Source organism: Strix uralensis, chromosome 5, assembly GCF_047716275.1.
Source record: "Strix uralensis isolate ZFMK-TIS-50842 chromosome 5, bStrUra1, whole genome shotgun sequence".
NCBI lineage: Eukaryota > Metazoa > Chordata > Aves > Strigiformes > Strigidae > Strix > Strix uralensis.
Window position 1 is genome coordinate 26,559,141 of NC_133976.1, and position 22,286 is coordinate 26,581,426.

The window sequence follows — 22,286 nt, forward strand, 5'->3', positions numbered from 1 at the left end:
CTGGGGCAGTCTGTGCCTGAAGGACTGCACCCTGTGGGAGGGACCCACACTGGAGCAGTTCGTGAAGAACTGCAGCCCGTGGGAAGGACTCACATTGGAGATGTTCACGGAGGACTGTCTCCTGTGGGAGGGACCCCACGCTGGAACAGGGGAAGAGTGTGAAGAGTCCTCCCCCTGAGGAGGAAGGAGTGGCAGAGACAACATGTGACAAACTGACCGCAACCCCCATTCACCATCCCCCTGCACTGCTGGTGGGGAGCAGGTAGAGATATCTCGAGCAAAGCTGAGCCTGGGCAGAAGGGAGAGGTGGGGGGAAGGTGTTTTTAAGATCTGGTTTTATTTCTCATTATCTTACTCTGATTTGACTGGTAATAAATTAAACTCCCCAAGTCTAGTATGTTTTGCACATGATGGTAATTGGTGAATGATCTCTCCCTGTCCTTATTGTGACCCATGAGCTTTTCATTATATTCTCTCCCCTGTCCAGCTGAGGAGGGGAGTGATAAAGTGGCTTTGGTGGACACCTGGCATCCAGTCAGGGTCAACCCAACCATAAGCATTATGTTTAATCCATATGAATTGCTATTATTGAAGTGAGGTTGTATCTGAAACTTTAAAACTTGTGTATGATTGACTATGTTTCTTTAAAAAAAATTGTGATGTCCTAAATACTTTAAAATTTTTATGCATCTATTTGCTTTTTATTCAGCTCTCCCCCACCTTCACTTGTTTCTTGTGCATAGATATTGTGAAAATGGCTACCTTAAAAGTAGATAAATAGATAATGCAAGTAAGAAACTAAGCTGTCCAGGTAATTATGTGTATCTTACAGACTTTATCAAGCTAAATATGTTGTTCACTCCTGACTGCTCTTTTAGCCACAGATTTACATATCCCATCAGCTGATTGCTATTCCAGAACATCTGGTAATCTTCAGATGTTTCCATGGTCAATGAATAGATAAAGTCCTTGTTCACCTCAGATGCAGGAAAAAGCATACGACCTTCTAAGCACCCTCCCTGCCCCAAACTTAATGATCCTGCAATTTCACTAATTTATCCTCCTCCAGACTAGTTCCCTGTCTGAAAGCCACCCTTCTCCCTGGAGCAGCTGAGGTGGCACGGTGCTCTTTGCTGAGAAAGCCTCCTCTCAGGCAGTCAGTGTGTTTCCACAGCAAGTACATGCAAAACCTCAAAATGTAAAGTGTACATTTTCAGTTTGTCTCCTGTAGCTATTTCATGGCAGGACAGTTTTCTCCTTAAAAATGCTCTGGGGTGGTTGACGGGCAGGTATTACTTTTACCTTTCCCCCCCACCCCAGAGCAGTAAGCTCCTGGCAGAGGTGGCCTTCATGTGTGTCAGTGCTACAGTATACACAGCTGATAGATCAGCATCATCTGCGCTGCCAGTTGCCCTTGGTGAGTGATAACAGTGTATTGTTACCCACTGTTATGCTACAAAAGGAGTTTGATCTCATCCGTGCACTAAGATTTTATCAAAGGAATTTGATGTAGGGTTTGAGGAGGTTCTGTAGCCTGGGAGGTTCAGCAGAGCAGTTGGTGTCTGTATGGAAAACAGCACATACTTTTTTAAAAGTACAGACGGAGAGGTAGAGTTTATATGGCTGGAAATAATATAATGCCCCAATTTTCTCTGCTGCTGCAGGCTGGGAAGGGAAGGGTGATGGCCTCTCACACAGGAGAAAGGCAGCTCTGTGTTACAGAGCTGCGGCATCCTGGTCTTGGTGACTCTGGTATGGTTTAGATGCGCTCATGGGTTGCCTGGAATTAGTGCTGGGGACATTCATTGCCCTCAGATTGTGCTCCTTCAATCTTAGGGAAAAAAAAAAAGTTCCATCAATAAGTTATTGCAAAACCAGGTTGACCCATTCAAGCATGCAGATGTTTTATTTAAATATTCCTCAAATGTCTATTTATTCAGCATAACGCATGTATTATGCTGCCTTCTGAAATACGATATATGACTGTCAAACAAAATTGTCAAAACAACAACCTCGGTTTCTTTGTATGATACACAGAAATAATTACATTTCATGTACAGTACAGATGCATTTTACACAGTCATCAACAGTCATTCACTACCAAAACAGCATTTAAATCACCTAAAACACCAAAAGAATGTGTATTTCCCAAATTCAGAATAAATTAATGATTTTGCATGTGACATGGAAATAGAAGACAGGACTGGAATTCTGCAAAATCATACCAAATTATTCCATAAGCTGCATTTTAAAAATGAAAGTACAAGTTGCTTCAGGGGTATAACTGTCATGCAAGTGTATTGCTGTAGTGCTTTCTTTTTAGTCCATGTGAAAAGGAGAATAAACAGATTTTCAAACACATGACCTGACAGAATCAGTAGGTTTCCTGGGTTGTAAGTAGTCTGTCCCAAAGCGGGTTTAGTAACTGCCTTTTTGCATTATTTTCCTGATATAACTAGTCAAGAAGTACCATGTGACATAAAGAAGTTGTTGTTGCAGATTGCTAGTATCAAGGCAGTTTTTATATCAATAACTTTGGCAAAAGGTGGGGACCAAGCCATTTTTTGTATGAGTAACCATGGGTAGAAGTAGGATGAAAACTCTGGGTCCATTCTGCCTCTCTTTTAAGCCCCATTAAAACTTACGTAACCCACCAGCATCAGCAGACCTAGTGCAATTTTCCAACAGTGTAAAAGGGAGGAGAGCAAAGTCAGGTTGCAGAGTTCCTCAGAAGGAGCCCTCCTCTGGGTTAGAGGACAGCCTGCACTTCTGCTCTCTGTTAAGGTTTGAAAGAAATGTAGAAGCTCAGTTTACAATGAGTAGGTTATTCTGATTTGCAGAAGAAGTGGGAAGTTAACTGCAAAGTAACCAAGCTTCTGAATAAGTAAACAATAAGAGAGTAATGCATGGCATCATATACTCCTTTTAATTGCAGTTTAATTCTAATATGTGATGTTGTATTTTGGTGTATATACTGTAGCATGATAGTCCATTATCTACTTTTCAATCTCTATTGACAGGTAGAAAGACCAGTATTTGTGTGCAGTAAAACGTGTATTATCAACAAGTTTCAGTTTTTAGTGGGTGTTTCCTCTTAATGTAAATTTTTAGGTCAGTAGAATGCTAGCAAATACTGCACTGAAACATACACTACTCAAACTATTAAATAACTGTGTTAATCATTTATTGTAATGGCATCTAATGCACTGAGCCTTTTGATTTATATGCATATTTTATTTTGCAGACATGCAATTATTTCTGATCCAGTGTTTTTCATGTATATATGTATGTATCGATATGCACATATTCCATGTATATTTGATGTATATGATGTGTGGTATGTCATGTATATAGGAAGCATTATGATACATCTCCTAATGCACTCTCATGAAGAAAAATTACACTTTTATCAGAAAGGTTTCTGGTAACATCGATGTCTTAAAAATGAAGCCAAAAAGCCTTAGCTAGTGGAGCCTTCATATTAGCTTTTAGGCCTGCCCATGTGCGTAAATTCCAATTGAAATAAATTACATTTTTATGGTGTTGGGACCCAATCCATTATTCTATCAGTATTCTTAGGTAATTAAATATCTTCACACAATACAAATTCTCAAACAAATTTTAGGATGCAAGTTTACAGATAATTAAAAAAAGAGTTTTGCAGTCTTTTTTACTGAATATCTTTTGGTGTCTTCCAGTGTAGCCAATACTCTGGATGCTGCAGAATATCAACAAGGAAAGTTTGGAGATAAGTGTTAGCTGATCCCCAAAACACCTTTATTGTAATTTTAATTCAAATAGGATTGATCCTGCAAGAGTACACTGGGAAGAGAGGTTTGTTCTGCAAATACAGAAGTAGACAAGATGTCTACGGAAGAAAGGACTGTGTTGATTCATCAATAGCCTTGAAATCCCAAATAGTACAGTAATGTTGGAATGGACAACAAACTGTCATAGAAGTAGAGGACAGTGGACAAAAAGAACAATGACTGAATAGTGCATTGGTGGTGCATGGTTTGGCTGAAGATTATTTAAATGTTTGCCATTAGAAGTTTATAGTGTAGATGAAGTTGTTTTAAAATACCTTAAAAAAAGAAATCCTGATTCCTGATACAACAGGTGTAAAATGACTTATTGCAGTTGTAACAGTACCTAGGAAGCAAGATAAACCAATAGTAAATATTGAACTAACTGAACACCTTTAGTTCACTAATGAGTGTTTGAATAAGAAATACTGCATTTTTCAAAGGGAAGTTATTTGTACAACTACCATGAAACATTAACAATCAGCTTGTTGTAAGTGCACGGAAATGCCCCTTTCTACAGTAATATTTTATCATGCCTAATCTGAAAAACAACAAAAGTAAACTGAGATCACAGCTCCAAATAATTTCAGCATGCATTATGGTTGTAGTTTCAGTCAGTACAAACATATTTCATATGAGCATTTTTTCTTTCATTTTTTGATAATTTTTCAACAAGTTTGTGGTTTATTAACAGGAAAAAAAAAGACACGTTATCAAAATGTTTCTTGTTGTTTTGCATTCAGCAGGAACACAGGTTTGTTTCTATTTTTTGTTTTGCCTTTTTTTTTTTTTTCTAAAAAGAGCTTTCATGATAAGAAGAAGCATCAATGGGGACATTTCATTGTGCTCATATAGTAAGTCAGGATGGTCACAGAAGATTCCACCACGTGTCAGTTTGGACAAGGGGTAAGAAACTCCTTTTGGTTCACACGCTATGACATCGAAACCCACAGTGTGTTTTGTTTCTCCTGACCCTCTCGCTCTGTGGCCGCTGGCGTACACGTCAAGGGGTGTTGTCTTTGTCAGCTCTCTCATTCCTCGCGACTCATTTCTCACTTCTCGAGCTCAGCTTGCAAGTGGTCTTTATGCTAATTTATAAATAATGCCTTATTTTATAAAGCAGATACTCTGACAATGTTTCCTCCTGAATACTCAGGAGACTCTGGCCTATCATCTCCTTCAGGTGTGGTGACTGGAGGTGTTGGGATGCTAATTATTGCTGTAGTGACGTAAGGCTGCTCACAGTTTAGTTTAACGCACTCTTCCACTTTGGCATTTAAGCTGGAACGGCTGGAGGAAGAAACAAAAATCCATGAAGAAAGAAAGTCCACGCTACTGCAAACTTCTTGTGTGCCTGAATCCACTCCCTCAGCCAGCCATCTCTATCCTGCTCTGTTAGAGAGCTCAGAGGTGCAAAGCACCACCACCCCACCACCCCCTACCCTGGCAGCTAGTGGTCCATGGCTATGTCCATGGACAGGCCCCCTTTCTCCCTTCCTTCCTACCATTTCAGCAGTTCTAAAAGTTTCTCAGCCCATCACCTAAGTGTTTCTGAACAGGAGAAGTGTTTGAGCAAACTTGGCATAGCCAAGTGACTTGCTATGCAGGAAAGTGGAAACTAAAGGGCAGTCCCAGTCTCCTACAGACTCCCCCATACCATGCTTATGTAAAAACATTTTGTATGTTCTGTATCCTTAGTAGTAAGGCACTGTTATATATGCACTAATTAAGGCTGAGTTAACATGTTTGTGGAGTTGCTGCAGTACCTCAGCATCACAAGAAACTTGTAAAAAGACCATTTTGAAGTGAGACTGGCATTTTGTGCTTGTGTTTTTAGCTTGTTTTCTAGCACAAAGCTGGTGCTTTGTGTTTTTACATACTCTGTGACTGTAAGTATGGTGCAGAGAAAGGATGGATCCAGGCAGAATATTTCCTGAAAAGCTAAAACAGATTGGAGCTTTGTGCTGGCCAGGAGGTCTCACTACACAACAGCAGAAAATCTTCAGTAGCTACAAGCTGCTGTTCGTGGAAGGGAAATCCAAACCTGGTAACTATACAAAGCAAGTTACTCAAAATGTAACTTAATGAGGCAATCTCTATAGCAACTAGTGCTGAAAATGCTTCTTTTTTAAATGGCGTCATGTTTGACTTCAATAGAAAACACTTCTAAGTCTCCTGAGACCTTGCTGTGTTTTCAGAGGTGGTGTTTGGATATACCTGAAAGCCAACTGGTTTACTTGTGAGAGTACAGAGATGTTCAGTCAATTACAGACTCTTAAGCTGCACTTTCCTCACTTTTGTAGTAAGTCCTCAAACTAGGAATTACATTTTTCTTATCCATGTCATATTTTTTAATTAGAAGAGTCTTTCTTTTGACTATTACACTTAGGACTCTGGGAATCAGTTTTATTTCTCTACTCTGCGGAAATGTGAGGAAGTCTCATCTGTTCTACTTCTGAACCAAACCAGTAGAAACAGCAGGGACAGACCTTTCTTCCCACTTGCTCATCTTGTATATCTGAATTGCACTTTTTTCTGTGCTAAATTTTTCTTGTTATGTGTTTGTCCATGGCATATAATATTTGTTGCTCTATTTAATTTGGCATCTGTGGATGCTATTCGCTGCAAATAGCACACAGTAGTTTGTGGGGAGGGCGTGAGAGGGCAGAAACGGTTGTAAAAAGAGACTATTCTGTTATCTTGGATTAAGCTTGGAGCAAACAAATGCAGGATGTTTCAGTACTAGTATCCATTTTTGGATGACTATTTGACTTTCATCTTTAGCCTCACAGACTACCTGCAGAGGCCACACCACCTCTACATCTCTAACGAAGAAAGGGGTTTCAGCTCTTGGTGTGCTGATGCGTGTGAAGTACCTGTTAGACAGAGGCGTCCTCTCCACACATCTGATCTGGATGGTGCTGAGCTCTTGTACACTGCCTGGACGGCTGCCAGTGATGGTGGTATTTGGGATGCGGTAAGTCTTTTTATGTCTTCGTGAGCAGCAAGTGCTGGTAACACCTTGTTGAGATGAGAGAGAGGGGCTGTGGCTGGGGGGTCTGTTGACTGTGGAAACCTCCATACAGCTCTCTTCATAGACTTGCTCATCCACAAACTCGTGATTCTAGCCCAGAGGAATCCAACAATGGGACAAAGCACACACAGAAAGATAATTAAAGTGAACGTATTAATCATGATTGTTTAAAGGCTTAAATTGACACAACTGAAAAAACTGGGAAAGTTAGAGAGCTTATTCTTGATTATATTGTTTAGCCCATATTAGCCTGGGCTGAATATCAATACAAATGTAAACGCTGGAACAAAACACTCAGAGCTCTAAATAAGAAAATGTTAATCCAAACTATTTCGTAAAATAGCATGTGATTGTAATGTAGTTTGCATTATAAATATCTGTACAATCTATGAAGTGCCACAAAATAGAATATTATATTTATTAATAAAAAATGCAAGTGGTGCTTATGTAAATGCTCTAAATGTCACTTGGAAATAAATAAGATTTATTATATTGAACTATAATACAATAAAATTCATAAATATTTTCCAGATGAGTTTATAAAGCTTCCTTTTGAATTACATGTTAGAAACCAGGATCTGAAACAGTGTGTTTCAAGGTATGCATTTATGTGAAAGAAAAGATTCACTCAAATAGAAGTTTTGATTAGAGGAGACGAGGTGGTTATTTAAAAGCATCCAAAAAGTTCCTAATTACTGTAGATGGATGTATCGAAAGCAGTTTAGAAGAATGAGCATTTAGTTAAATGAAGTACTCTTTATTCATGCAATCTTTGCTTAATCCCAGCATAGACAGTAGTTTTACAGGGTTGTCATAGAGCTGAATCCAAATTCACACAAACTGATGGTTTACGTTGACTCAGTAGGTGATTAGGGAGTGTTTCACACACAGATGCGATTTCCACATTTTATTTGTGTGCAGAAGAGTGTGAAATAGTGGTGTTGCTTATAGGGGGAGGGGGATGGGAATTTTTACAGTAATTTTAAAGTAGTAGCCCAAACCAAGCAGAGACTAAGATATGCTCATGTGCAGTTTGAGAAAGCCTCCTTTTTTAACAAAATCTTTCCAGTTACTGCTGGATTCAATCTGCATATCCAGAGGATGGTTTAGGGGAATGGTTTAGGGAGCATGTTCTTAATTGTTTTACACTCTACTCAGTTTCACTCACTTCAAATTTGTTAGCCTCCTGCATATCTGTGTATTAGAATGAGAAAAAAGATTTTTTTCCCTAAAGAATGATGCACTAATTGCAAAAGGTGCTGATGTTTTTCAGAATTACAGTACAGTGCTAAGATAAAATACGTGAACAAAACAAATAGTGTAACAACTGTGGCCAAGTGTGACAAATGGAAATACCTTTATAGGCATATTATTATTTCCCTTTCTTCTGTTCTTCACTCAGACATAAGTTTGTGTGGAATTGAATGGTGTTGAAGAATGCCAATTTCAAGTGATATGGAAAGAAAGAACTTGCTTGAAAATTGACTTCTATAAGGCATATGTCAGTCACAATCAAGATTTTGAATGTGGACATTAAATTCAGTAGACATACAATTCAGAGAAAAATGACCTAATCGCCATCTTTAGTTTACGTTCAGTGTCTTGCAGTATGTTTGCCAAGAACTCTGCTAGTTTTCTGATTAAAAGTAATTTTGTGCTTCCTAAAACTTTTATGGAGCTACCAACAAGAATTCAATTTGTAGGGTCTATTAAAGAGGGTTATTGAGTGAACCTTTAATACAGACTGGAAACATTTTGAAACGATATAATGTCCTAAGTTAATAGATTTAATTATACTTATTAATTAGGTGTTCTTAAATTAGCTAAAAGTAGCCTACAAAATATAACTTTCAGTGCAATTGTATTCATTATTATTAATTTTCACAAAATTCCATAACATTGCCCACTCTGCATTTCTTAGAGTGGAAGAGATCTTATTCTATTGACTTAAAAGTGCTGGAAAAGAGGAAATATATCTTTACTTATTATCATCTGGACTGATTCTTATACCAAATGATATTTCAAAGGATGATGAAAGGCTAAGAAGATACCTCACCCTTGCTGTTATAGTATGAACCAGCAACTTGACATATTCCACAAACTGAGGGCCCAAAATTTCAAGTTCCCACTAAAATTTTAGGAATGCATGATCTGCAGAATACAACTTGGAACTCCTGCATACATTTTTGTGTTCATGTGCCAGTAGCGGGACCCAATAAACAAGGGAAAAGAGAGTAGATTCTATGCATATTTAGGAAACAAGACAACACTTACTTCACAGACATTCTTTTTTTTTTTTTTTTTTTTTTTTAAAAAAAAGCTCTTTTTTAAAAAAGAAAAAAAGAAAAGGCTTACATAGTCCACCATTATGATTAGAAGAAATATAAAACTTTGGGAGCCGAATCCAACTTCCACCAAACGAATAGGAATTTTTATTCATGATTTCTGTGAAAGTTTGACAAGACCTGTGGCTACTACTAGGGTTTTTAAATATGTTTGTAATGTTCAACTGTGGAACAATTTTTAAGACAGATTGCTATTATCAGGTTCTAGTACAAAAGGTCTCAAAAATGTTCCAAAAGGACCCAGCCTGAATCTTGGCAAAGAAACCACATTATACACTGAATAGGAAGCAAGACATCTTGTCCTACAGCACATTATATAAAAATGAATACTCCAAAGGTAAGAATGGAGGAGACATAAGCACCTTTGGGATGACATATTACTAGGTGATGTAACAACTGTGCCATTCTCTTTACAAAGAAATGCTGTTGAAAGTAGAACATTAAATTATACATATACATACAGAATAATCTCCCCAGTGAAGTGGAGATTCCCAAATATTGGACACTTTTAAGATTCAGCCAAGCAGGGTGCTGGGCCATCTTGTCTAGATCATGCTTTTGCCAAGTAAGGTTGGACCAGATGATCCTTGAGGTCCCTTCCAACCTCATATTCTAGGATTCTATGAACATATTTTAATTTAGCAATGTCTGTTGTGGGAAAACTTTTTAATCTCTTTCATTTTTGAGACAGAGCAGAAAGACTTTCACACTATTCATCAAATATAGCAGAAGCATTACTGGGTCTTTTAGTGAAAATCTAGAAGTAGACTATAAAGATAAGACAAAATAGCACAAAGTTCCTCTATGTATACAAAACTTAAAGAGAAATCGTATAATTTTTTACATGCAACTGGAACTTACATAACTAGATGTAAATTTGTAAATGGTTGTTTAATGGATATTGACCAATTTACCTACAATGTAAGGTAAATTCTACATGACAATATAAATCCCGCAAAAATATAAAAGTACAAGGAGATAATTTTAGCATGCCATATGTGGAATTCCCAAATATACAAAGATTAAATTCAATATAACTAATGTTTATGTTCTTAGTTTCCTTAGGAAATGATAAAAGAGGAAACAATGTAAATTTAAGGATGATTAGGATTATTGCTGTGATGTTATCTGTTCAGAAATATACTATGAGTAACCATGGCACTTAGTTATTCCTGAATCATAACTCTGCTGTAGTTTACTATCCTTTATGGTTGTATAATTATTCAGGTATTGACCAGGGAAAAATATAGAGAGGACATAATAAGTAGTCCTGATCTATAGGGAGTTTCAAATCTAGATGAGCATATTTGCACTGTTGTGAATTATGTCAGTGATTTCTACAGGGATCTCAGTGTCTAAACTGAAGTCACAAGACTTGGAATCTTTGCACCTGCATCTAGATTAAGCACTTGGAAGTTGCAAAATAGGATGCTTGGGGATCCTCTTTTACAATCACTTCAGTGAGAATCGCATTCATGTCCAAGGAAACACTCAGCAGCTCTCCCTGTACAAAAGCCCAACATTTGCCCAGGCAAAAACTTGCTTTGACTGCACTATGTGTTGAATGCCTAAGGATAACAAATTGTGTTTTATGAACTGTACTGCAGAAAAGTGCAAGTTATAACATTATGGAGTGTATGAAATCCATACTGAAGGTCACATGTACAGTTTGCCTATACCGATATCATCTCACTGATGCTAGTGTCTTTCAGCCTAGATGAGGCTCTCATCCAGGATCTCTCTGTTATTTATATGCAGTGGGTATAATGCCTTATTAAAATAAGATAAAATGGCTTTTCTTCCCAGCTAACTGCTTTCATATAAAGGCTTATTAATTAGAAGAAATAACTTAAAACATTCAAAACTAGGCTGGTGTTGGAATTCACAGGAAAACACAGCTCTCTCTTCTTACCGTAGTTTTTTCCAGACAGTGAAGCAGGTGGTGGTGCTGCGTTTCAAAGGAAGAGCCAGATTTGCTAACAAAGGCCTGTTCTTCTTCACTGGAGGACTGTTAATACATAGAACTCCATATTATTCTCATTTGTGAACAAGAGGGCTCTTATCCAAATATTTAATCAGAACTAATCTGGATTGTACATGGTAGCATAACTGCAATGCTTCATCTACACAGTATAACCCAAATTATTTTGGACCTGAGTTCTCTTTTCTTGTTTAGTTTTTAATCAAAATAGTTTCTTTCCTTCCCTTGCACCTCCTTTAAAATGTTTGCATCTTAGGTCTTTTATGCATAGATGGAATAGTACAATTTACAAGTGCAATCAACCTGTAAGCTTTGAATGTTTAATCAACGCATACTTAAAATTAACATAAATTTAAGTGACAGTAAAATATTTTTTTTCCTGGGAATGTGCCTCATTTGAAGGAAATTAAACATAGTTGTCCTCCTGGGATAATTTCATAGCACTAAAGAATTTGTGGTATTTCTGCTTACACAAAAATTCATGTCAGTGATCCCAATCTGCTGAGTTTGGAAAGCATATAGCAGATGTTACTGACACAGAATGAAGAATTAAGTAGAAAGCATCCACTGTTTATTAATTGCTTTCATAATTATTCACTAGAAAGCAGAAAACTAAATAGGGAGGAAGTGGGATAATAGAAAAGATTACAATTCAACTTTGGGATATTTGAAATCTGCATGGCAATTAAGCTATTTGGTGTCTTTGTAGTTCAAAGATTTGAGTTCTTTCAAGCAGAAGAGGAAACGAGGGCTCTGACTGCTCATCTTTTGTGCTAGACCGGATGGATGGACAGCCTCTTCCTCCTTTTCTGGCTATAGGTTAAAGCATTCGGCTTTTTAACACATATTGAACAGAAAGGGCATAGAGGAATGAAAGCCTTCCTGTATCCCTCAGGGAACTGTCTAAATGCCAGAAAATGGCAGGGATTAAAAAACACTGTGTCTTCAGTCTTTCTCAGCTGGCTACAGCTCCAAACAGCCAAGGGGCTGTCTCTGGCATCATGGGTCGCTGTGGATCCCAGTCCTAGATGCTGCCTGGGGCTCCCACCCCTGGTCCTGGCTTCCTCAGCAGGGGTAAGGAGGGAGATGCTTCAGGTTACATTAGATTTCAGTGCGTTTGAGGTAATCACTAAGATTCTCCTTAGAGCAAAGTAGGTGCTTCCAGGAAATGCTTTTCACTCTGCAACACCCCTCTGTGCAAATGGTACCCTAGAGAACTACCTCTTTCCCTCACTGACGATGAAGCCTGTTTTTGTCATCCATGTTCTACCTGTCTAAAACCAAATGAGATAAATCCAGAATATCTCCTGAGAGGCAAATACTCTATTAATGAGGTCTTCTACAGAATCTAACTCTAAAAATGTAGGTTACATTTGAATCCAGCATTTCTACCTGGCCATTTCCCTCATCTTTTAATACCTTGTCATCAACTCCTATAAGCTTCAATAATAGTAATTGTCCAATTTATCCTTCCTTAAACTACCTCTAAAGATAACATTGCCTGAAGACCCAAGCTGACTTGCCCTGGTGATAAATAGAATAAGCTACTGCTGGGCTGTCATTAAGCTGTTTCTCTGGAGATGGAGGATATAAAAACATTACCTGCTGCAGCTGGTTACTCAGTAAGCCATTTCGTTTGCTCTGCATGTAGGCATTAGCACTCCCACTCTTTGCTGCACGAATTCGAGCCAGTCTGGCTTTCTGTGTAAATATACAAAAGGAAGAGTGTCACTTGTACTCATATCCATTATTCTGTTGATCTAAAACTGCTAATTGGAATCAGCTGCTTATGAATACCAATATCATAATGACTGAAAGGCTGCATTGCATCCATCCTCCAGGTGGAGCAAATCATGAGTGTCTTCCCATTTAAAATGCAAATTACAGAAGTTTTTATTTGTTTGCATGCATCAGCTAATATGAACAATGATTTTGGAGAAGGGATTAGACAGATCAGCATGTAAGTGCCTCCTTTTTTTTTTTTTTTTTTTTTTGCACTGCTGCAGTAGTGCCTCTCCTTATGTCTTGTGGGTCAGGAACATGGGCATTCATCTCTGCTGCTTCTGCAGTGAAAATCTCTTTAAAGGGGAATAAATGTTTCAGAAAAAACATAATATTACAACTGCTGTGAGCTGGTTTCTCAGAGTCTTCTGGGTTTTTAAAGTAGCAGAATGTGGTAGTGTTTTTTATGCTGTCTTCCAGCTAAATTCCTGAATGCTTGCCAGGTCTTTTAAAAGCCTTTTTACTTCTTCATGTCTGTTGGTATAATCGGACTTAATACTTGTCATCATTGGTCATAATCTGTTCATAACCTGATTTTTCAGAGACTGCAGGCATCAAATTGCTGAGAGAGTTTTGAGATTTCTCAGGTAAGCTTCATTGCCTGTGAAGGTGACTTTAATTCCGGAGTTGAAGGTAGCTCTCATTCCAGAGTATAAGGTGGCTCACGAGTGGAGGACACTTTGTGTCCACTGACTTTTGTACAGCATTTAGAAGCCAACATTAGGGGAAATCATGAATAAAAGACTCTCTCAACCAGTAATATGGAAAACAGAAGCTTTTATGGGATTTCTAGGATGGCACCCTGGTTGTGTAATTTTTGTGGCTGGTTACATGTATAAGGGAGAGTCTGGCTTTATTTTCACAGTTAGGTTTCTGATTCTGAAAGCCATATGCCGAGCATCATCTGAAGTTGAATGGCTGCTGAAGCACAGAAGGAGATCCAGTGAAGAACTTGAAAAACGGACTTTGATATATTAATAGGGATTTTCATATCTGATAGTTACTCAGTTGATATTTTCAGAAAATTTTCCCCTCCTTCCCCCAATTTCTGTGGCATTAAATGTCAACAAGAAATGATTGAGATTCTCTGAATGTTTATAGAGGGAAGCAGCCTGGACACTGCAGCCGCCAGATCTCTCTAGCATGATTAATAATTAACTGACTATGAGGAATGGCTCAACACCACGCTTCTTTGCACTCACAACCTCAGATTCACAGATATTCTCAACAGTGAGCCAAGAAATTAATGACAACTAACAGCAAACATGGCTAGAGTCTGGCTTATGTTATATGTCATGTATTTATTATCTTTTAATTGTTCTGAAAGAAAATAAGATAATGCTGTGCTGTGTATGTGTGCATCACTGAGTCAAAAAGCTCACATGAGAGGCTGTTGCCTCATTTTGTGATATATTGGCCATTTTGGAATACTACTTTGGTCTGTCACCTTCCTCGGTGCACACAACCTTTCCAGCAATGCAGTTAACCTTATTCTAGTGGTAAGGAGTGAAGTGTCCGGGTCACCTGCAGAGGTGAATTCCTACCTTCCCCACACTCCATCACCCTGAGCAGGGCCCCAGAGGCTGGACAGAGGGTAAATGTCCAGTCAGGGGTGTTTCACTGAGCACCATGGCTGACCAGCCCCGGGCAGCTCGGTGTGTTGCAGTGAGCCATCTGAGTGGGGCAATGCACCAGGCTGGCCTGGGGTGCCCAAGAGACGGCCAGTGTGGGGACAGTCAACAGCTCCCACCCTCCATGCTCACATGGGCTACTTGATGTACAGGGCAATCAATGTGGCTAGGGCTGAGTCCTCAGGGCTGGCAATTAAAAATACCCTTGGGCAGACAGAAAATAGGTTATTTTCAAGGTGGAGCTCTTGAGATGCAACACCAGCATGATGGTCTGAAGGCTGGGGGAAAAGATTTACCTGCACTGCAGAACAGTCATGGGTTGGGACAAGTGCACTGATTTACGTTCATAAATAAGTTAAAGGTTTCGCTTAGCACTACTGTTTAGTCTTAGTTGCTCAAGATGCTTTAGAGATGTCTTTGCAGGGTGCAACATCATAGAGTACCATAAATAAGTGATTTCAGTCAGGTACTTTTCAGTGTGCTCTTTATACAGGAAGATTCATTAGATTTAATGAACAAACATTTTACATACATTAGTTATGCTTTTCCTTTTAGCATGCATATTCATTTTCTCTTTCAGTGACTGAAGCAATAATTATGGTGTAGCACCATTTAATAAAGAAATATAAAAATATAATGGTTCATCAGGCTATCTTAATATATCAATGTGCTGCAACATATATAATATAAAGGTTGTACTTTCCATGTGAAGATTTCAAATTGCTTTGCAAATATGAATTTATTGCATCTTAGAAGGCTTTTGTGAGGTGGAAAGTAATAGCTTACCTCTTTCTAGCTGAAACTCATTCAGATGGCCTGAATTTACATCATTTACCAGAGAGCAAATAAATCTATTACCAAGACAGGAACCAGATATTGTGGCTTCCATGCTTATACTTCAGCTTATAGAAAATACTGGAAAACTGGAGGGGTTTACAAATCTGTTAGAGTGATAAGATTTCTTTTCAGTGCTTCTGCCTGATTTATATCAGAGCCTGTAGCACGAGTGGTTTCGTGATTCCTTACATTTCCTATCAAGGAATCATTAAAAGCTCATGTCAGCCACAGGATTCTAAAGGCTGTGTGCTGGGAATTGAATTCCCATGAAGGACATCAAAATGATGTGACGACATCAGGAAAACTGTGATTACAGAAGAACTGTATTTTCCTTTAGTCTGTGAACTGCATTCTCTGTCACCTACAACAGAAAAGGAGTAATAACTGCCCCTTTCAACCCCTGTAAAGCCCTTCGCAACTCTCCCCTTTCATGGAACAGCTAGCAAAAAGAAGAAAGGATTAAGTTCTCCTGCAGTAGCTTATCATCTTTGCTATGAGGTTTTCCCTGTTAGCCACTGAATGTGAAACTTTTATTTTGGTAATTTTTATGTTGTTTAGGACAAAACCAATGTAGCTGAAATACAGTTCTTGTACTTATTCTGATGAAATTCCACCATAATAATCTCCTCTGAAACTTCCTAAAGAAACTGATCATGAACTCTAATTCTTACTGCATCCCTTGTATTTGCACTGAACTTCTCTTTTGAATGAATTGCTTTTTTTTCTAGCTTCAAATTTTACAACTTATGGATCCTTGTCTATGGCTGCATTTATAGAAAACTTACAAAGGGAATTCACTGTTATTCAACAACAGCTAGCTCTGTTTTAGAAATATAAACATTTATTTTCACAAGGTTTTAAAGAAAGCTAAGTGTAGCACTGTGGTGTATTTACAACATTCAGCTTTTAACACTCAAGATGCCCTCAGCTGTCCAGCTGTTTTAAGAGACAGATTTTATCAGGAACACTTTAAGGCAGGACTTACTGTCAGTACTGGGAATAATATCTGGCAAGAGCGTCTCTTCAATTTGCTATGCAAGAAACCTGGGTAGCCTAGGTAATGTAGTACTTAGCTCCTGTTGTCTCTCTTCTACTGCTCTCCAGACTACATAACAATCTTACTATCAAGACTCAAAAATTGCTAATTATTTACCTTACGGTTGTTATTTTTTAATGATCTTTTACCATTAAAAGATAAGAATTCCTTCACAGTCATTCTGTGTGTACTGGTTTTGGTTGGGTCAGAGTTAATTTTCTTCATAGCAGCTGGCATGGGGCTATGATTTGGATTTGTGCTGAAAAGAGTGTTGATAACAGGGGGATGTTTTAGTTACTGCTGAGCAGTGCTAACACAGAGTCAAGGCCTTTTCTGCTCCTCAGACTATCCCACTGAGGAGGCTGGGGGTGCACAAGAAGTTCGGGGGGACACAGCCAGGACAGCTGACCCCAACTGACCAGAGGGATGTTTCATACCATATGACATCATGCTCAGCAATAAAACTGGATGGGGGTGGAGGTTACCAGCAGCTGTCCTTGCTCTGGCACAGGCTGGGCATCAGTTGGTTAGTGGTGAGCAATTGTTTTCTTTTGCATCACTTTTTTGAGGGGGGGTGTGTTTTTTTCCCCCTCTCTTTCTGTCATCCCCCCTCCTTTAAAAAAATTACTAAACTGTCTTTATCCCCACCCATGAATTTTTGTACTTTTACCCTTCTGATTCTCCCTGCCATCCCACTGGGAAGGAGTGAGTGAGCAGCTGGGTGGTGTTTAGCTGCCTACCAGGGTTAAACCACAACACTGTGGCTCCTAGAGCAATGTCCAAAACTGTCAAAAAATCCTTCACATTGCCGTTTACATAATTTTTTATTTGTTCTTTCATAAATCCATCCTGTATGTTTCCTTTCAAGTGAAAAATCAAGCCTACATTTCATGCTCTGATTTTGCAATTTTCAGTAATTGCAAATAATTGACTTCAGATTAGCTGACAATAATTTATAGGATGTCAGCATGCAGTAGAGAAGAAAATGCTGTTTACTTTGAACATTAATGGATATGGAATTAAATAAGGTTCATATGTTTGTTCAGTTGTGCCTTGCTTTCACAATCTATTCAAATTATTGCTCAGTAAACACAAATTTTACATGTTTTTGTGCTAAATGCAAAAATCTTGGGTAAGTTATTCTGTTAGTTATGTCTCTGCAACCCCACTGAGATTAATAGCCTATCTCGTTTAAAGAAGTCATAATGGCTAGCAGAGTTCCCTACTGCAAACGCTCAGGTCTAGACTGCCAGGTGCTGTTAAGCAGTTGTTGTTGCAATTTATCCTAGAGCTATTTATCTAGTAACTAATTATTCATAACTTGACAGATAAATACATCATGTACAATCAATAAATAATAAAGCCAAGTCAACCTGCAGGATATGTTTTGCTATGTGAAGATAGAAGACCATACTGACATGAAAGATTCAGGTCAAATTTTATGTATTAAGTTAGGTTTTGGAGATGATGATAGCTGTTTGTGTGTTCTGTTGAGGCACCGTGCAAAGTAACTCTAGGGAGAAAGTGCTTGGGCAACTTAACTTAAGGCTCTTCAGTTATCAGGTAATGAACAATAAAGGGCAGATGGACCCACACTTAGGACTTGCTAGCTAAGCGAATATAAGGCTCTTGTCTTCAAAAGATGCAGAAAAATAGACGTATGGAAAACAGGGAAGGCATCTAGCAAGGAATGCTTCATTCATGGTAAGGACATTGTCATCATAAGAGCTGCTGCTGCTGGAATGGAGCTTTGCAGTGGCCAGACACCCGTTCCAAGAGGGTGGCGATGCCTCCTCCTTTCCCTTCCCTGTGCTGCTAGTCATCCCAGTGAACATGACACTGCAAGGGTTTAGCCATACCTTAATCCTCAATACCTATCAAATACAGAACAGGAAATTGTATCCAAGCTTACTTAAATCTTTCTTGTTCCTTTTCTGTCCTTTCCTTTTTACTTTCCTCTCCTTTCTTTTCCTTTATACATGGACCAGTCACAACACATCTGTCATTAACTTTGCCACCTGAAGGCACTGATGGTCAATCAAAATAACTTGGCCTCCTGAAGTTGTCTCTAGCTTAGAAAAGCTCCACGAATAGGATTCTTCAAAACTGTTTTAGTAGTGATAAGGCTGCTTGAGGAAAAGGCATAGTAAAACTAGAGGGCATAATTAGCTCTGCTCTGAATTCTAATATCTATTTTGGATTATTTATTTGTTTATTGTCAGGATAGGTGAGATCTTTGGACCTTATTATCTGATAGAAGAAAATGTTCTGATAAACACAGATGATTTTTCTTTATTTTTTATTTTCATCTCTTTTTTTTTTTTTGGTTTATATTGTTTCCCGTAGCACAGTGGAAAGCTGGCCTCTCCTCTCGACATATTGGCTGTATTACAAAGTGGGATTTCAAGGTAATTACAACAATGTATTTCCATGGTTGGAGGCAGAAGCTTCCTTTAAAATGCATTCAAAATGAGATAGAATATAAATAAATTTCTCTCTTCCATCTTCTCCTGAGCATTAATGTGCAGCATCTTTTTGCCAAAAGGAAACAAATGGCATTGTCTAATCTTGAATGACTGTGCAGAACTCAGTAAATGCATATACTGATGCTCACATGGCTCTTGAACAAACCTAATATAAGTGACAAAATTTTTCTGCTGAAAATTGCCAGTGCTCATGGGACTAGATTTCAGCTCTTCAGTGGAGAGTTTCTTTCTAGCCCAAATGTTTTGCCATTTCTGAAGACTACTTTGATTAAACTTCTGTATGAGATATTGATAAAGTAAGTCACACAATTCAAATATACAACTCTCAATTAAATGGAAGCTGTTGTAGCCAGCAAGAGGTACCATCACCTGCAGGGGTTCATGCTGTGCTCCATGAAACAGCACCTTCTTTCAAGCTTATGTTCTTCAGCCTTAGAGAATAGAAATAATGTTGGTGCCGAGGGAAACATTTATTTTAGAAAACTGTGTAAAGCTTCTATTTTATTGAATGAAGAATGAATTTCAAACTTCAATAATGTGACCTTTTTGCTCAAATATTCTTATACAGTGCAGTAGAACCCTCCTGTGAAATGCAAGGCTATACTTCATAGCTAAATATGGACTATACATACCAAGAAGTGCTTTCTGTTGATTTTTTTCCGGTCTGTCAGACTGAAATATTCAGTTCAACATCTCAGTCATTTTAGATTGAGAGACATTGGCTTTGCAATATGAGATATCAATGAAACACACATCCAGTGCTAAGTTAATCAGACCTCAAAGCCATTGTCTCCAAAGAAAGAAGGGCATGAACAGAGTCAGAGGAAATCTCTCATCCTTACTGTTGGCATTGTCCTGGGGAGCAGAGGAAAAGACACGTGGCAGGATTGCCATTCATCACTTCATATTCCTGTTTGAAACATACAATCTGCTCATTGTTTTGCAAGGAGAAAAAGTCAGTTATTAACTCAAGCAGTTTCTATTCAGGAAGGGATTATAGGGAATAGCAGTCAGTCCTCCAATCTAATTTTTGCAAGGTGTTTTCTAGTGTCCATCTCTTTCACTGGCAAGTATAAAGCAGGCATAGGAAATTCTGTTTCAGGATAGGCAGTAGGAGACAATTTCTGTCTGAAGTAAGGCTGTTGTGTCTGCAGGTATGAAAGCTCAGAAAAGGCACATTGATTGCTGGGATCAAGCAGATGCATTACCCGTGACTGGCAAAATGCTCGGAGGCACAGTAATGAAGCACTGTATTCTGGCTGATACATACTGTCCTTGCTATGTCTGCTGCCATTACACAAACAGAAGTGGAAAAGTTCTTGACAAAAACAACATAGTGTAGAAGTGATGTGTTCTCTGCATGTTCCAGCTGTGAGAGAGGGGAATGCACAGCTGGAACTAGGACATGGGACAAAAAGGCACACAAAAGGATGGGTGAAATTAGTAGATAGGTAAGATATGGTATTTGGATCACTGAAGCAGCTTATATTTGAAATCAGGTTTCTAGAAAGGTATGACATTTCTGTGATATGCCTGGTTTATTTTATGGCCATTTTCCCATTAAAGGGTGCAATATCTATGACTGACTTTCTTGGCCGTGTACCTCTATTTTTCCTGATTTTAAGATATTCTGGGAATGGTGTCATTGCATACATTTACTTCCTTTTTATGAAGAAATCAGTGAAAAAGGTGGCCAGAAAGAAACACACAAACATTTTGTGTCTTTAAACCCGGTGCTGTTGTCTATATGAGGCAGATACAGCCTGCAGCTGCCTATGTTCCCTGTTCCATATATGTAGTCCCCAGCCATGGCCTGCTTGCACATGTCTGCGGGCAACAGTCCTGCTCTCTCCGAATCACTGGAGACTCAGGACCTCTGACGAGAGGCCACGGGACCACAAAAAGCCCAAGTGGTGACACCTCAGCCTTGGCAATCTTGCAACCTGTGTTGCATCCTGAGTCTTCCAACTGCCATCAGCAGAGAAACAGAAGGGAATGCATTTCAGCTCCCTTATCAGGGGTTCAGGTGGCAATGGGGGCTCTCTGAGCTGCTTAGCATTACAGGGTTGGGTGAAGTGGATTTGAACTAGTACATTGGCAGTGATGTAGAGATAAAGGTGACAGGTTTGGCTGCATCTCTCCTGGTAAATAATTCTTCATGGCTCCTGACCTTACCCATATGGGTCAGGGAGGGTAATTCTCTTGTTGTAGAGCTAGCTGTTATTTTAGTGAGAGACTCAGCAAATCACAGAAGCTGGAAAAACAGACTTTTGTTTTCGGCTTTTCCTGATTAAGCTCTTTTTCTGAAGCCTTTTAAGCAAAGTAAAGCTAAGGAGACAAGTTCCCCAATAATCAGATTCCCCAAAGACTGAATCTGGGAATTAAACACATGGATTAGTGAAGTAGGCTGTTAGGACAGATGTTAGAAATCATTCTTAGGTTTTTTTTGTCTGGCTGTTTCTTTTCTCAGAAGACTCCAGTGGAAAGAAAGTCTGCCTGAAAAACACAGAAAAATCTTCAGTGGGTGGGACTGCAGCTATTGCCTGAAAATACTAGATCTCATCTAACAAGTGGGATGAATTACCACAATAATAGATATGTAAATTTTGACAGAAAAGAGAAATGAACCGTTTTTGGTTTTGTTTTTCCCCCACTAAAAATGACACAGTATTTGCATCTAGGACATGGACTAGGCATGTAGCACATACATATAGTAATGATTTTGCTAATAAATACGTTGAGGATGCACAGCATATAAAAAGTCATATTTTATCTATTGCTCAACAACAAAAGGGAAAAATTAGGAGCTCACCTTTTGTGCCCTGCGCTTGTCTGCTCGTTGATTCTGGTGGTAGATACGGCTGAAGTTGGAGACAATTACAGGAACTGGCAGAGCAATGACCAAGACCCCACTCAGGGAGCATATTGAACCAAAAATCTTGCCAGCTATTGTCTTCGGCACCATGTCACCGTATCTGGGTTACAGAAAACAAAACGCTTAGTAAAGACAAAATCTCTCCTAAGTATTGAATTTCAAGATGAATTAATTGCACAATAGATTTTACTTCTCTTGCAAATAATACTTGCTGCATATAAATAATAATTTATATACATGTGCATACATATACAGCATGCCCAGTGTTGTGCACACATAATTTTAATTTGAAGCTGATGTTGGGTACCCTGTACATCAAACTGCGGGTATCTATGTTCTACCTCCTGAAGTCTTCCCAGGCTGCCTCTATTGCAATGGACCTTGCTAAGGAAAAAAAAATCAGTGTTGAAGTTAAGTCCTTACTCTGTTTTCTTCTTGGAAGAACTCATCGCTTTCCATTGGCAAGATCCTAG

General features: G+C 38.7%; 1 protein-coding gene across 2 annotated transcripts in view; it reads right to left on the reverse strand.

Annotated features, from left to right (window-relative positions):
- Window positions 1–1,879: 1,879 nt before the first annotated feature.
- Window positions 1,880–22,286, reverse strand: part of KCND2 (potassium voltage-gated channel subfamily D member 2) — a 311,330-nt gene continuing 290,923 nt past the window's right edge. For both annotated transcript variants that reach the window (XM_074870194.1, XM_074870192.1), the window contains exons 3-7: window positions 21,751–21,913; window positions 12,769–12,867; window positions 11,098–11,193; window positions 6,683–6,930; window positions 1,880–5,096 (exon numbers count right to left, since the gene is read on the reverse strand). In XM_074870194.1, the coding sequence (XP_074726295.1) occupies window positions 4,919–5,096; window positions 6,683–6,930; window positions 11,098–11,193; window positions 12,769–12,867; window positions 21,751–21,913 (784 nt within the window). In that variant the 3' untranslated portion in view covers window positions 1,880–4,918. The remainder of the gene's footprint in view (window positions 5,097–6,682; window positions 6,931–11,097; window positions 11,194–12,768; window positions 12,868–21,750; window positions 21,914–22,286) is intronic.